The sequence below is a fragment of the Balaenoptera acutorostrata genome, chromosome 7, assembly GCF_949987535.1.
Source record: "Balaenoptera acutorostrata chromosome 7, mBalAcu1.1, whole genome shotgun sequence".
Lineage (NCBI taxonomy): Eukaryota > Metazoa > Chordata > Mammalia > Artiodactyla > Balaenopteridae > Balaenoptera > Balaenoptera acutorostrata.
In genome coordinates, this window is record NC_080070.1 from 47433211 (window position 1) to 47450213 (window position 17003).

The following is a 17003-nucleotide window of genomic DNA, read 5'->3' on the forward strand; positions in this document are numbered from 1 at the left end:
CATCCTTCTGTATTACTTTCATCACGTTTGTCATTTCTGGGCGTTTCTTTTGACTGATTTTTCTCCTCTTTATGAGTCATATTTTCATGCTTTCTCATATGTCTAGAAATTTTTTATTGTTTGCCAGACACAGTAAATTTTATATTGTTTAGTGCTGGATTTTGTTGAATTCCTTTAAAGATTCTTCTCTATCATTTTTACATTTATACTTGCAACAATTACACAGACGACTCCAAAGTTCAAAACAAGAGCACTGACTTAAGAGATAGACGTAGTTTCTAATTACCATGGATAAGTCTCCTCCTCTAAGAAAGTTATTGGGGGAAAAAAAAAAAATCTTTATAGTCCATATCAAGTTTATTTCCAGGCCATAATGCCAAAATCTCGACAAACACAGTCCTTTAAATGTAGCCAAGAGATAGTCCTTACCTGCAAAACATTTCTAAAGAAACTCATCTTACCCTAACTTTCAAAACCTGGCAGAGAAGACATAGCTGACTGGAGCCCATGTAAAAGTACACATCTTAAATCGTACCCTTTTTCATTCAGTAGTTTCTCCACTTCTGTAATGTAACACTCATCACAAATGGCAAGGTACTCCATCACCAGCTTTGCATCCTTCTTATATGCCTTGCCGATTGCTCCCTTATTAGGCTCAAACTGAACAACGTTGACTGTTTTGTATGAAGTAGTCAAGGAATACAAAACTACAGAACCGCCTTAGTATTTCGGGAAATGATCTTGAGGACAAGCCATCATCGACTTAAAACAACTATCAGTTCCCTATTGGTGTCCGAGATCCTCTACATGCTGATTTCCAGTGCAAGATGAAACAACTACCCACAAAATCATTCAGATAAACCTCAGTCAAAATAAGTAAACATCATCAAGAAAGACTTTTTCAAAGTTACAGTGAGATAAAGGGATATTATCTAATCAGCAGTATAACCCAATACATAGCATAATAACCTCTGAAAACAATTCATTCATTTCTCAAATGTCTCAACACGACAGGATCTATTTCCTGTCACTGGCCTAGCCCTTAGATCAGCTCACAATCTCACTGGCTGGTAAAAGAAGAAAACTTCTCCTCTGATGATCTACAGATCAAGTGAACTAAATTATTTCATCTACCATAAAAGGCACTCATCTTTTAATAGAGAAAGTATTCACCAGGCACCCTTTAATCAAAGAGCATGTATGTAGATGAAGGTGTGGGAAATGGCTGAGAAAAACTGGTCAACATCCTGAAAGACATACAGAGCATTTTTCTTTCAAGGACCAAACACTGAGTGGGCACATGTCAGATTACGAGTAAAGAGAATAGGAAAGGAGCAATGAGATGGGTAAGATAATAGGTTTAAATAAAGTGCCAAAACATCGCAGTTTATCCATAGAACAAGGTATAGACTTGGACTTATCCATTTCCAAGATGTTTACACTGTAGTCCTGAGCTGTTAAAGTGACCAGAAAGGATATGGGCTCTTTCAGAGGCTTCTCAGCTACGAGTGGGACTTTGGTGGCTCTCGCATGACAAGAAAGGTCATAACAGGAACGGTCAGCACATCCGACAATCTCAATCCAGCCCTAAGAAGACATAATAGAGAGAAACATTTGTAAGTCACACAAGGTTCATTCACAAATGCATGCAGATTATAGGTTAACTCTTTCACATACTCAAGAATAATTCAATTATAGAATCTCCACTCAACCTTTATAAATGTTTGAAATGGGAATAGTTTTATACATCTGGTAGTAGCAGCAGCAGGTGGGAAGGCAAGGATTCACCAAAGGGATCAGCAACATGAGAAGAGGAGATATTACAACAGAAATCATGACATTACAATAAAAGAGCAGCAGAAATAAGAACATGCTATTATGATGCTGTGGTGTTGGTAAGTCTGAACATAGGTGACAAAGTTATGAAGGATAACACGTGTGGGGGGATATCACAGCATGCCCCGCACCTACGTCAGTCAGGTTCATAACTCTTCGCCGGAAGACTCTTATGAGAAATTACAAAGAAAATAATATAGTGTGTATGCATTTTTCTGAACCATTAAAAAGGAAAGAAAGGCGGTTCTCTGGTGGCCTAATGGTTAGGATTCTGGGCTTTCACTGCTGGGGCCCGGGTTCAGTCCCTGGTTGGGGAACTGAGATCCCTCAAGCCGGCTGCGTGGCCAAAAAAAAAAATTTTTAATTAAAAAAAAAAAAAGGAAAGAAAAAGAAAAATAATAGATTACGATGCATCACAAGAAAGAGGAAATGAATAGAGTGCTAACGCATGCCATCAGCTTTGAAGGGTAAACAGAATGGACAGAGGACAGATGCTCAAAGAGGAAAAAGGAACTTTTTCTATGTTGCTATTTCATTGTTTTAGTGACTTTCTCCCTCTAAAAAGTTTTGAAAAAACTGTTAAGCAGATTCTGAAGGGTGTATTTAAGTGTTAACACCCAATAATACAGCCAGCCCTCTGTATCTGTGGGTTCCGCATCTGCGAATTCAACCAACTGTGAATGAAAAATACTCAGAAAAAAAAATTCCGGAAAGTTCCAAAACGCACAACTTAAATTTGCTGCAAATCTGGCAACTATTGGTGTAGCATTTACACTGTGTTCGGTATTCTAAGTAACCTAAAGATGATTTAAAGTATACGCATGTGCATATATGTGCACATGTGCATAGGGTCTGTGCAGATACTAAGCCATTTTATATAAGAGACTTGAGCATCCAGGATTTTGGTGTCCGTGGGGATTGTGGAACCAAGCTTCAGCAGACACCAAGGGATGACGGTATTCCCTCTGTATGAAGTGTCTACTGCTCTCAAAACTTGGCATCAGATAGCTGTACTAAACACACAGATCAGCCGGCCACAAATGTGGGCATTTGTGCTCAATTCAGTTTCCTACCCAACAAAAGAAAACTCAGTAAAGAACAGGTACTGTTTCGGTCACAGAATAAAACTTAATAACAGCGATACTACGACAGGGGTGGCAGGTTCCATTTCTTGTTAACGCCTAAGTTACTTTTCAAAAGCAAAGTGTTTTCAAAAATTCTTAAGAACCTGTTATTTGAATAAGAACAAAAGAGGTAAAAAGCTTAGTTAAGTAGATATCTAGTTAGTCCTTCTCATGAATACTTACTTTTGCCTTTAATCAAAAGAGTTTGGGAAAATTCAACCATCACAACTACTAAGCTTTCCAAGCACATGCTACCACATGGGGTACTTCAAATAAAGAGGCAAATATAAAACTTACATAAGCTCAGAAACCCCAACACTTAACAACAAAAAAAAAAATAGGAATTAAAGAAAAAAGCTTAAAAACATGTAACTTGAGCATCTGACAGTCACTAAAGACGTCAACTACTATATCTATGCTCTTAAACATATAAACTTGGGGCTTCCCTGGTGGTGCAGTGGTTGAGAATCTGCCTGCCAATGCAGGGGACACGGGTTCGAGCCCTGGTCTGGGAAGATCCCACATGCCGCGGAGCAACTCGGCCCGTGAGCCACAACTACTGAGCCTGTGCGTCTGGAGCCTGTGCTCCGCAACGGGAGAGGCCACAACAGTGAGAGGCCCGCGCACCGCGATGAAGAGTGGCCCCCGCTTGCCGCAACTAGAGAAAGCCCTTGCACAGAAACGAAGAACCAACACAGCCAAAAATAAGTAAATAAATAAATAAAAATTAAAAAAAAAACATATAAACTTGCTCATTATCATTTACTAAAGATGTCAATGAACATATATATGTACTGAAAGGTGACACTATAAAAACATGCCTAAGAATGGTAGACAACAACTTTGGGATCCTGCTTACCTCTGAGCAGAGAGAGGAAAAGGGTGGAACATTAGCTGTATCAGTAACGTTTTATTAAAAAAAATAAAATATGAAGCACACAAAAAGAAAATATTAAAGGCTTTAAAGGAGTTCTCCCCTCTCCTTAAAAGTTTGTTACTTCAGAGCTTCTGGTCTTGTTTAGTCCAGTCTTCCAATGACCTTACACAAAACATTGTAGCCTAATCTCAAAGCTAGGCCCACATTTCTGTTTTTACATTTTTTTCTTAATTCTTTTAAATTTAGGTATAATTAACATATAAGATTATATTAGTTTCAGGTATACAACATAATGATTCGATATTTGTATATACTGCAAAATGATCACCACAATAAGTCTAGGTAACATCCGTCACCATACACAGTTACAATTTTTTTTCTTGTGATGAGAACATTTAAGACCTACTCTCTAAGCAAATTTCAAATACATAATACAGTACTATTAACTATAGTTACCATGCTGTACCTTACATCCTCAGGACTTATTAGGCTCACATTTTCTGATCTCTCATCCTTGAGGGTTTGGCCACAGCTCACAGTGACACTCAGGAAAGGATGAGCAGGAGTGCAGTAGGGTTTATGAAAGCAGTGTAGCACAATGGTTAAGAGCAGGGGCCTGGAGTCAGATAGCCCTGGTTCACATCCCAGCGCCACCACTCACTAGCTGTGAGACTCGGGCAAATTACCTAACCTCTCAGCACTTCAGTTTCCTCAGAAATAGGACCAATGCACAGAATTACTGTGAGGATTACATAAGATAATAATACACTTAGAACGGTATACAGCCCTTAACAGTTCCAAATATTAAATGAACAAACAAATGAAATGTAATCCAGGCCAGATTCAGAATCTAAATTGAGATAGCAAGAATTTGTGTCCAGGACTTCCCTGGTGGCACAGTGGCTAAGAATCCGCCTGCCAACGCAGGGGACACGGGTTTGAGCCCTGGTCCAGGAAGATCCCACAGACGGCGGAGCAACTAAGCCCGTGTGCCACGACTACTGAGCCTGCACTCTAGAGCCCGTAAGCCACAACTACTGAGCCCACGTGCCACAACTACTGAAGCCTGCGCACGCAGAGCCTGTGCTCCGCAACAAGAGAAGCCACCGCAATGAGAAGCCTGCGCACTGCAATGAAGAGTAGCCCCTGCTCACCGCAACTAGAGAAAAGCCCGCGCACAGCAACGAAGACCCAACACAGCCAATAAATAAATAAACAAATAAATAAATAAAATAAAAAATAAATCTATATAAAAAAAAAGAATTTGTGTCCAGTTTAACTTGAAATCTTCTCATACAAAACAGAAAATAGTTTATTGGCTTAATTTGAAAATGAAAAGAAATTCCAGAAAATGTAATACATTTTGAAGTTAATGATCACCTACAATCCAAAAATAGTTACCACTATCATTTTAGCATATGTCAAGTAAGCTTGTGAAGAAAGTAAAGTAACAAGAAAAACCTAACAGATTCTTTCCTAATTCCACAAAGGAAAAAGAATATATTAAAAACAATATCAGTAACAGCCACTACAGGTATATGCATACCATTATGCATGTACACATGTGTATATGTTTGTAAAGCATATAAAATTATCTTGAATAGGGGTTGACAAACCAAGACTCATAGGCTAAGAATCGTTTTTAGATTTTTAAAGGGTTGTTAAACAAAAACAAAAAACAAAAACCCCCAACCAAGAAGAGAGGCAACAGAGACCCACAAAGCCTAAAATATTTACTATATTTACTAAAGAAAACATTTGTTCATGCCTGATCTAGAAAAGAGACATGAAACACTTCTGGGGAGCATACAATAGGAAGTTTCACTTTCTCCATAACACACTTAAGAGTTATTTTTTGCTTTCTGTTTTACAAAAAAGGGTCAACATTTTTTTAATGACTTTTATTTTTAATAAAAAAAAATGTATCCATTAAAAGAAAGTCACTTTAAAAAGTAAAAAGTGAAACCAAGGACATGTGGGACACGGACTCCTGGGCTAAAGTCTCCATATGGGTGAGAAGCCTCCCTAGCACCAAATGAGGGAGTCGCCAGAAGGCTCTTGGCCCCCTTGTTTTGGATGCCACCCTGTTCCCACTGCCACCAATGCAGGAAGCATCTCCTATATCCAAATGCCTTTCAATCCGAAGCTTCAGCACTAATGTTCATGTTTGAGGGGTGGGGGTGGGAAGGAACAGTGAAGAGGTAAACTGGAGGTCTTCTCTGAATTATTATTAAATATACAGAATTTGAGAAAAGGTAGTTCCTAAACAAGAGATCAGAATCTACTAGTCTATCCCCCAAATCTACCAAGTAACTCGAAACTAAGAGCACTATGACCTTCTTTACTCAGCCTCACCACCACTTCCAACGTTTGCTGGGGTCCTTGTCAGGAAGAAGGCCACCCCATCTTAGCTGCACTCAGGGATATTACCAATCACACTGCCCACACCAGGAAAGGACACACCAGCACTGCCCCATCAGTGGCCTTCTCTCGCTCTCTCTCACTCTTACTCTCTCTGTAAAAGCCATCCAAGTCTACAAAGGGCTTCTGGGACACAGGAGTAGCCCCCAACTTGTGAGAGCGCAGGGGGGCAACTACTTTTTCCATTTAGCTCAGGAAGAGATCTTTTTTTTTCTTTTTGTTCCACTCTGACATGAAGCACACAAAGGACAACTTTGATATCCATGCTTCTAGGTTAACCATGTGAAAATCACATGGTAAAAACCACTGCATTCTACTTACATAGGATGTTTTGGATTCGGCATCCCAACAGTCACAGGCATAATGGGCCATCTCATTCTCCATGTGCTGTCGGAAGCGGAGCTTATCTGGAGATACACCAACCTTCACGAGGTAGAGGTAGATGCGGCCAATGAAATAGCCTAATACTGAGTTGTTAATCACGCCCTAAAAATAAATGAATAAACAAATAAGTAGATAAATAGGCAAGCAGCATGCAAGCAAGCATAGAGGAACGAACAAAAACACAAACATTAATGCTTTTGAAGGCCAAAGTACCATTTTCCATTGAGTTATTCATCATCTACTGAAAAATTTTTGAAACACAAGGTAAGCTAATTTATCCAGCTTTCAGAACAATCTTAGATACCCAAAATGTGATCTTGGCTATTTTCAAAAGGTTTAACCATCAAGATAACAAGCAGATAATAATGGCGTCATTCAAAATCTTTCTACCATACTCACTGGGTCAGCAAAAATTCAGCCTAATACCTCATACCTTCTAAATCTACAGTGCTAAAAACGACATTCATAATAATGACCCTAAGGAATTATAAATATATTTCTTCTGAATTAGCAGAAGTCATAAGACATGTTGAGGGGATTTTAATGTACTCTTATCCAATGAAATTTGTGAATCCCATATAGTATATGTAATCTTATATTTTTAGTACAGAAGGATCTTAGAAATCATCTAGCCCCATCTCCTAGCCCCTGCAGGGCTCTTTTCTGCAAAACAACTGACAAGTTACCCCTTAGCCTCTACTTGAATATTTTCAGACAGGAAGCTCATTGTTCCCAGGGCAATTCATTCCACTATTAGGCAGCAGCTACTGTTGGAATGTTTTCACTCACTTATTTCTCCAAGCAAATAATTAGAGAAATTCTATTACATGCAAGGCCTTACCCCAACTGCTATGGGTAATGCAGAAGAGTTTAAAATCCAGAGGGCTTGCTTTCTGTGAGTCAAAATGTCCCCCCAAAAGTAGTATACACTGTTAAAAGTCAGATTGATGGGGCACAGTTCAAACCAAGAACTTTTTTCCAAGTGCTCTGCTAAACGTATTTTTCACGTTAGCCCCAATGGTCCACAGAGTGGCGTGTTCAGGTAATTTCCTCCCACTATAATAATAGTGTGTAATAAATATTGTATAAAAACACATACTGTATCAAAATAAAATGACTGCCAAAATAAGATATTTTGTCATCCAGTACACAGAATTTGCTAAGTGCCGAAAACCTGGAATAGGTATAATCTAAATTAAGTTACCTGTGGAATCTTACCTGTTCAACAGCATCTCCGAGGCGCATTTTCCGAGCAGACTGTCCGCTGACCTGGGCTTTCGCTGAATACAAATACAGGTGGAGGTCTGCCACATTCTGGAACTTGGGATGGTCTTTCTCACTGGGATCTACAAAGTGCTCAATTTCTGCCATTGTGAATTCTCTGAAAGCCAAAATATCAGGGATAAAAGATGCACACTTTCACTATAAAAAACAATAAACAAAAGCCATTATTTTCAACTTCATTCTACAATGATACAGAAGGATATGGAAAATAGTTTTTAGAGAACAGATTGATACAGTTTTTTTTAAAGTTAGGAGAACCTGAGTAAACATCAGACACACACAAAAAATGAGATACTGAATAACGGCTTCCGAATAAAATGATTTTTCCTTAAAGCATTAGCAAGTCTTTATAGATGTACACTAAATGAAGCTCCTAAGATTTACTTTTCATAGAATGGGAAATTAAAAGTGCACTGAAATTATTCTTTAGCTTTTTTTTTTTTTTTAAAGATTGATTGATTGATTGATTGATTGCTATGTTGGGTCTTTGTTTCTGTGCGAGGGCTTCCTGTAGTTGCGGCAAGCGGGGGCCACTCTTCATCGCGGTGCGCGGGCCTCTCACTATCGCGGCCTCTCCTGTTGCGGAGCACAGGCTCCAGACGCGCAGGCTCAGTAATTGTGGCTCACGGGCCCAGTCGCTCTGCGGCACGTGGGATCCTCCCAGACCAGGGCGCGAACCCGCGTCCCCTGCATTGGCAGGCAGACTCCCAACCACTGCGCCACCAGGGACGCCCCAGCTTTTATAGCAGTGTGATTTCTTCCTTTTTCTTGCTCTGAACAAGTAAGTGACTGATAATGGCACCACACAGCTGGTGTCTTCAGAGTAGCAGCTTCTCAAATAAAGTGTTATTCAAGGCAGAGGACACAGGCATGAATCGAAAAAGCTAACATCAAGCTAACTGCATAATGATGAAATAAGTAGGCACATAGTAATGGTTTCCCAAAGAGATTTCCCTGAATGGCAATTTAGTAGCTATTGGGTGGAAAAGAGTTTTAAGTTAATTTTAGGAGTCAAAATCAAATCTCTCTTCTTTAAAACACACACACAATTTACTAGTGCACTTTCATGATTATCTCAGATGTTTCAGAAGTAATGAAAAATTGCTTAAATGGTTCCTAAAAATACATGAAATGCATTGCGAAAGAGCTTTGATATTTTTTTCGATTTTATTTTTTAATGGTATCCCTTATTTGGTCCAGCAGCACCTATGTCTTGTCTTTCAACAGCTATCAAACATCTTCTGTGCGCATAGAAATATGAGAGAGAGAAGTATGATGTCTGTCCTCACACAGCTTCCAACTGGGATGACAGCAACAGAACATCTAAAATGAAGGGCAGATCAAAATAAGGACCTTGTCCAGAATCCCCAAATAATCTGCTGCCAAAGTCTTTCCATCTGTTCTGTCAAATAATCCCAGCTCAAAGACAGGAGATAGAAATCAACACTAATACTGATTGTATCAGCTGTCTGTTGTCTTTGAGTTCAGAGATTCTACCTGGAACTCTGGAGACATAAAATAGACATAGGACTAGAAGACAGAGCCAGCCAATCAAAATAAAATTTAATTAAAAAAAATTTCATATGAACAATCCAATGCTCCCAACCTAAACCAAAGGAAGCATAGCTATACAAAGACTTATCACCTGATAACTCTATGTCAAGAAGAAACACTAAACAAACAAGTCCTAGCCCTACCATGAAACAAAAGCCATGGGGATACAGACTCGTGGAAGAATGAGTGGATTTCTAGCCAGGATCTTGCAGAGGCACATGACAAAACCAACCAAAATCCAGATGGAACACTTTGAACTGAAAGTGACCAAGGAATAAAATGTCAGGAAGCCCCAAGGGACTTTCCCCAGTTAACTCCTGGGGTTGCTCCTCTGTTCTGAGCTGGTTTTCCTATTTACCATTTCTTATTCCACAGGCCCCAGGTTTTGTCCTTACTTCACGGTCCTTTATACTCATCCAACAGCTACACTACTTGATGTAAATCCTCTCCAAAACAGTGGCTTTAGACAAGCTCAGTCTCACACAGCTTCCTCAGTATTCTGAAAGCATGCGTGCAGACACTAGTGGGACAGAGGGGAAGCCCAGAAGCAAAACGAGAAAAGATACGAAGAAACCCAGACATTGAGAAATAAAACAGATTTAAGTCTGACAAGTTTTTCATTGTTACAACACCTAGTTAAAGTTTAGGACTACCTCTTCTCTCTGCAGCAAGGTCCAGGAGGGTCCTCCCTACTCCATTTCTCTAGGTTGTGCAAGCTCCTTCCTCATGAAGTCTCCCTTTTCTAGACCATTCAGCTGAAGGGACTATAGGCCTAAAGATACAGTCTGGTGAGAACATAGGAGCATTTCCTCAGAGGGTGTCATGGGGACTAACAAGATTAGGCAGGTGCTTTGATGTAGAGTCACAGGCTGGGATATGCTATGACTGACGCCTGTAATTACAGCAAGTAAGAAAAGAAGAGAGGAAATGGGTGGGCCACTGGGACTGTGGAAAATAGTTCTGGAGTCTAAGAAAGTTAAGTTTACCTACATATCCCATTTTTATATCGAATTTATTACCTTACGAGATGATATCAGTAAGAAAATGTATAGAAATCTCAAAAAACTTAAGTCATAAATAGCTAAGTCATAATAAGTTTCTAAAGAAAAACGTAACTCAGAAGCGCCAGGATGCCTTCCTGCACATTCTGGATACACCTGACAAAGGGAGGTTATTAGAATAGAGACAAGAGAGCATCTGAACTAGCATAGATAGCGGTAAGCTTGCTAGCTGGACGCTGTCATAAAGGTGCCCCAAATATCTGGAGGAACACCATCTGGCTGCTGAAACACCCTCACCCCAATACCAGCAATGCCATCTGCCCTGGACACCTAGAATGGCCCTCCTGCCCTAACCATCACCTCCTTCCTCCCCACCTCACCCTACACTCATCTATACCACCACTGCCAGAGAATGCCTCGGTGTAGACAATCAAGATCTTGCCATCCTCAAAACATAAGATGAACAAGGAGAAAAGATCATTTTGGATCAGATGTGAAACTTCAGCTATTCTTCACCCTCCTTCCTTTCCCTTCAAGTCCACTTCAGTCACTCAAAGCTGTCCGTCATCCCAGAGATTACATTTGGAGGTTACAAACAAACAGCAAGTATATAATCATGTTAAAACAGCAAGTATATAATCATGTTAAAACAGCAAGCTTTTGTTTCCACTTCAATGCCAAAATCATTTACTAATTTCACCAGAAGAATAACATGGGCAGTACCTGACTCGGATCAGTCCAGATCGAGGGGAGATCTCATTTCTGAAAGAATTTCCAATCTGGGCAGCAGCAAAAGGCAACCTTCCTTGGTTGAATTCCAAAAGTCGTTTGAAATTCAGGAAAATCCCCTGTGCAGTTTCTGGTCTCAAGTATCTGGAAATATAAACAAATCAGTCTGCTATAAAGGAGGAAATTATGTTTTCCAATAAATCTGAAATTCTAGATACAAATCCTAAAAGTCCTAAATATACTATCTTCACACAAAGCTGTATGGGCCCTAAAAAAAAAAAAAAAGTTTTAGAAATAGAAATTTTCCTCAGTAGCAAACATTCTCAAACAGGTAATAGAGAAGGTATCAGGTGATTGGCATGGCAATACCACTGTTAGACATGTCATTTAATTTCATCACTCCAGTGAATCACACATGACCTCTCTTACAATATCTCTAAAACCTCTGATATTCTCCTGACTAATCATTTACTTTGGAGGCAGATGACAATTTTAGATCCTTTCGAAAATAAAGTAAGTATACCTCTGCTGTTAACCCACATATTAAAGCATAACTGTGGAGCTAAAAAGAAGCCGGTACGGGCTGACATTTAACATTAGAGCTCACTCATCACAATCATCACACCATGGCAGGCAATTTTCAGGGTTTTTCATATCATTTTCTTCTTTGTACCCAGAGACACAAAGAAATAGAGAAGTCCAGAATGATCGACACTTTGTGGTACTTTATATCTTCAGTCAGAGGCCTCTTCTGTATTTCTCCACATTTTAAAAAGTTACCGTCACTCAAATACACCCTGATAGCCAGTGTTTTCTTCTCAATTTCACAGACAATATTCTGGGCAAAACATCACATAAGAAAGCGCTCCCAACAGCCTACTTCAAAAGAAACGTTTTATGAAAACAACTTTAAAGTAAAGAAAAATTAAAATTTTACTCTCGTCTCACTCTTCTCTTCAACAACTCTTTTCATTTTGTGGTTTTTATCCAAATGTAAGTATAGTTACAGTTAATATGTACATTTATTAAGTAGAATGTACTAAATTATACTTTATACTTTTCTATTTTCTAAAAATATCATAAAATTTTCTCATATTTAACAGTTACAGAGTATTCTACTAAAATAACCTACTTTACTATCATTTATTTAACCATCCTGAAATTATGGGATAAATAGGTTATTTCTACTTTTCATTTATACACTCTTGATAAGTATAGCTTCCTTTCCTTTTGAGTTATTTCCTTAGATAAATTCATAGGAGTGGGGAGGCAGGTCAGAGGGCATGGCCCATTTTATGACTCTCTGTATGTATTGCCGAAATGAAAGGTTCACCCTTGGCCTCTTTCCACAAAATATCCTAAATCAACCCACTGTCTTATTAAAATAATTCCAATAATACATCCTGTCACAATTAATTTTTATTATTCTTTAGTTTCTATTCCAGGAAATATGATCTATCTAGCTTCATCTAGCAAAACCCATCCTCTTACCCTAAAATGAGACCATTAGAAAAACATCTGAAGCTATGAAATGGAATACTTTGACTAAGTTTGTTAACAATGGACAAGGAATCTGGACATACAGATTCTTCTTCTGAATCATATTGTAAACTGTTCAGGTTTTCTTTACTCTATCTGTGAAAACCACACTTTAGCTTGAATCAACAAGCTAAACGTATCCTGTCCAACATGGTAGGTCACTAGTCACATGTCTATTTAAATTTAAATTCTTAAAATTAAATAAATTTAGAAATTCAGTTCCTCAGAAGCAGTAGCCCCATTTCAAGTGCACAACAGCCCCATGTGGCTAGTGGCTACCATATTGGACAACACAGATTATAGAATATTTCCACCACTGCAGAAAGCTCCATTGGGCAGTGCTGATCTACAACAAATGGTTTCTAAAGTCTCCTTCGACAGTAAGTTCAACGTCTTTCAAAATCATTCTCCAATCCTCTCTCCTGCCCTATGCAGCTATAACTACAAGATGTGATGATCACAGACTTCTGTGTTTATTTTATGACCAAAAAAAAAATCACCATATATGCTAAAAAAAAAAAAAACTATATTCAGAAAGAATTAGAAGAAATAAAATTTAAGAATACGTCTGTCATTATTTCTCCTTAATATATTTGTCTACACTTTCTACAAATCACTTTTCAAACATTTTCCTTCATGGCTGATATTGATATTTACCTTTTATTACAAGTAATTTTAGTAACTTCATTACATAAACAATAAGTGATACATACCCAGGCATGTTTCCTCCAGGCCCAATGAAGGTCTTGAACATTAAGTTAAAAGGCACTGGAGGGGAAAGATCATTTCCAGTAGTGGGGGATTTTAAATTATAGTTCACGAAAAGATCCCCCAGTTCTTGCTGTCCATAGTTATCGAGCTGAAGAATACATCAAGAAAATGATTAGTGTAAAAGACAGAAAAAACAAGGCATACAATAAAGTATTATATATAAAACCCCATCCATCATTAAAATTCACCCAAAATAAAAACATCAGAATTAACCTAACCTTCAAGATATTTACATTAAACCCATAAACAGTTTATACTCTTTCCATTTACCAACAGAGAAATGGAGTATCTTTCTGGGACCGACCTAATTCACACATGTACCATTGAAAGATACAAAGGTACAATGAAAGATAAGGTAAAATACCTCTTGTTGAATTATAATAGTTACTGGTTGGCAAGAATCTGAATCACATAAATAAGTTTTCACAGTTGAATTTTACTACTCTGTATACTTAAGAGCCAGGTGCACTTCCCTGTCTATTAATTAAATGTGCATGTAACTTTCCTTTCCCACCAGATATTAAGTTCCTTGAAGGTAGAAGCTGTGTCGTATTCACTTCTGCATTTTCCAGGGCACTGCACATCCTATACATTGATGATCAATGCCAAACCCTCTAAAATGATATATGAGCTCCAATTCAAAAACTTCAAATGACTATGACAAACCATCTAATAGTAAAGAATATTTAAAACTTAAAAAAAAAAACTTCTAATAGAAATAAAATAATTAGATAAATCAACTAATGAGTGATGGCATGTGGGGTCAGAAAAACCAGGGTAAATCACCCAACTCCACCACTTATGGGTTGTGTGATTCAGGATCAAGTTCCAACCTAATCTCTCTGAGCCTAAGTTTGCTTATCTGTAAAATAGGAAGAACAGATTCTACCTCACTTCTTAACCACAGAGGGTGAATCAATGCCTTTTATTTTATTTTTTTTAATTTTTATTTATCTATTTATTTTTGGTTGTGTTGGGCCTTCATTGCTGCGCACAGGCTTTCTATAGTTGCGGCGAGCGGGGAGCTACTCTTCGTTGCGGTGCGCAGGCTTCTCATTGCCGTGGCTTCTCTTGTTGCAGAGCATAGGCTCTAGGCGCGCGGGCTTCAGTAGCTGTGGCGCATGGGCTTTAGCAGTTGTGGCTTGCGGGCTCCAGAGTGCAGGCTCAGCAGTTGTGGCACACGGGGCTTAGTTGCTCCACAGCATGTGGGATCTTACCGGACCAGGGCTCGAACCCATGTCCACTGCATTGGCAGGTGGATTCTTAACCACTGCGCCACCAGGGAAGTCCGTCAATGCCTTTTTTATTTTTAATTGTTTTTTAAAGTTTGTTATTTATTTTTGACTGCATTGGGTCTTTGTTGCTGCGCGCAGCTTTCTCTAGTTGCGGCGAGCAGGGGCTACTCTTCATTGCAATGGGCGGGCTTCTCATTGCGATGGCTTCTCTTGTTGCGGAGCACGGTCTCTAGGCGCGTGAGCTTCAGTAGTTGTGGCTCGCGAGCTCTAGAGCGCAGGCTCAGTAGTTGCTCCGCGGCATATGCTCCCAGAACAGGGCTCGAACCCGTGTCCCCTGCATTGGCAGGCGGATTCTTAACCACTGCGCCACCAGGGAAGCCCCCTCAATGCCTTTTAGATAAACTATCACGCTTCATAAAGCTAACAAGGAGTCACAGGCACTAACAGGTCCAGAAAATGCCATTATGTGTTGAAGCAACAGATGCGCCTCTGGCCAGGGAATCCACTGGGGCCATTTCTGAGTATCAGGCCGTTTCCATGGGTTCCTAACTTTTCACTAAAGATTAAACTGACAGCTATATACAACTGACCCTTGAACAACACATAAAACTTATAGCTGGCCCTCTGTAACCGCAGTTCCCCTGCATCTGCAGATTCAACCAACCACAAACCGTGTAGTACTGTAGTATTTGCTACTGAAAGATAGCAGAGTGTAAGTGGGCCTGCACAGTTCAAACCCACGTTGTTCAAGGGTCAACAAATGATACAATATGGCAAATCAAAACCCAAACTGTTCTCCTGGAACACATATCTGAGATGAAACAGAAAGTGCTCAAACCATAAATTATGACTTAACAAAACAACTAATTACTTCCTGTTTCTGACAATTTATTTGGAAATAAACGGAACTGTTAAGATCAAAGACATGTGCACACAAAACCTTAATAAGTCTAAAATTCTGAATGGGAAACAGAATAATTTAAGGGTAATTTGAGGTGCTTTTCATTTCTTCTTTCTTATAAAGGTCATGCCTTTGGAAAAGGAAGGAAATGAGAAATGAGGGTGTGGCCATAACAGTATCAAAGAACAAGAATTGATTTTCTAAACCATGAGTAACAACACTAAAGCAATGAGCTTCAAGCAAGGGATAAAACATACTTCACAAGGTTCAAAATAAATTGGCAGATGAGTCAATAGCCAGATTAAGAGGTTTTTCAATTTAAATGAGGAAGGAGAAAATTTCTCAGCTAATGTTGGAAAGCTAGATACCACAGAGGAAAATCAGCATGTTTAAAAAAATTAGGGCAACAGTGGAGAAGTATCCAGTAATTTTCATGAGAGAAAAGCAGAGTTAGAGTCCTACATTCAGCCTCATTTATATACCAATGTAAAGAAAAAATATATAAACACAGCACTGGTTGTTGTTTTCTTTTATCCAAGTAAGTAAAAAAAATTTAAGAGGGGGCTTCCCTGGTGGTGCAGTGGTTGAGAATCCGCCTGCCAATGCAGGGGACACGGGTTCGAGCCCTGGTCTGGGAGGATCCCGCATGCCGCGGAGCAACTGGGCCCGTGAGCCACAATTACTGAGCCTGCGCGTCTGGAGCCTGTGCTCCGCAACAAGAGAGGCCGCGATAGTGAGAGGCCCGCGCACCGCGATGAAGATTGGCCCCCGCTTGCCACAACTAGAGAAAGCCCTAGCACAGAAACGAAGACCCAACACAGCCATAAATAAATAAATTAATTAATTAAAAAAAAAAAAATTTAAGAGGTGAGCCCTGGTGGACCTCATGATCAAACATGGTGCTGGAGAAATGTACTTTGCTTAAAAGGATGGATGAGGTGAGAAATCAGCAACATTCACATACAGGCATGTTCAACTTCCTGAGGCAAAGGTGTGCAGTTTTCATCATATTTTTAACGTAGTATGTGACCTAAAAAAAGGATAAGAACTACTTCTGATATAGAAGGTATTTCTGCACTTGGTAAAAGTCAGAATAGATGATCTCAATGCCTTTCCTAAAACTTGTCAACTTCAATACAAATTATAAAACTAAAGGTCTAGAGGAAAAGCAGGGGCCTGCTCCATCAGGTTCTAAAAGAATAGCATGTAGTCAGGGACAGTGCAACCAGAAGCAGATCAAGTGGCTGATGAGACAGTGCTCATATAGATATCTGCCCTAAATCTCCACACTGAATGCTATCCATCATTAGACACTGTCCTGGTTTTTGCTGTTAAATCCAGAAAACT

General features: G+C 39.2%; 1 protein-coding gene across 1 annotated transcript in view; it reads right to left on the bottom strand.

Moving 5' to 3' along the window:
- Positions 1-17003, bottom strand: part of GARS1 (glycyl-tRNA synthetase 1) — a 41681-nt gene that overhangs the window by 12832 nt on the left and 11846 nt on the right. The window contains exons 7-12 of the mRNA XM_057549630.1: positions 13463-13608; positions 11205-11354; positions 7861-8023; positions 6580-6744; positions 1479-1587; positions 536-680 (exon numbers count right to left, since the gene is read on the bottom strand). Coding sequence (XP_057405613.1) covers positions 536-680; positions 1479-1587; positions 6580-6744; positions 7861-8023; positions 11205-11354; positions 13463-13608 — 878 coding nt within the window. The remainder of the gene's footprint in view (positions 1-535; positions 681-1478; positions 1588-6579; positions 6745-7860; positions 8024-11204; positions 11355-13462; positions 13609-17003) is intronic.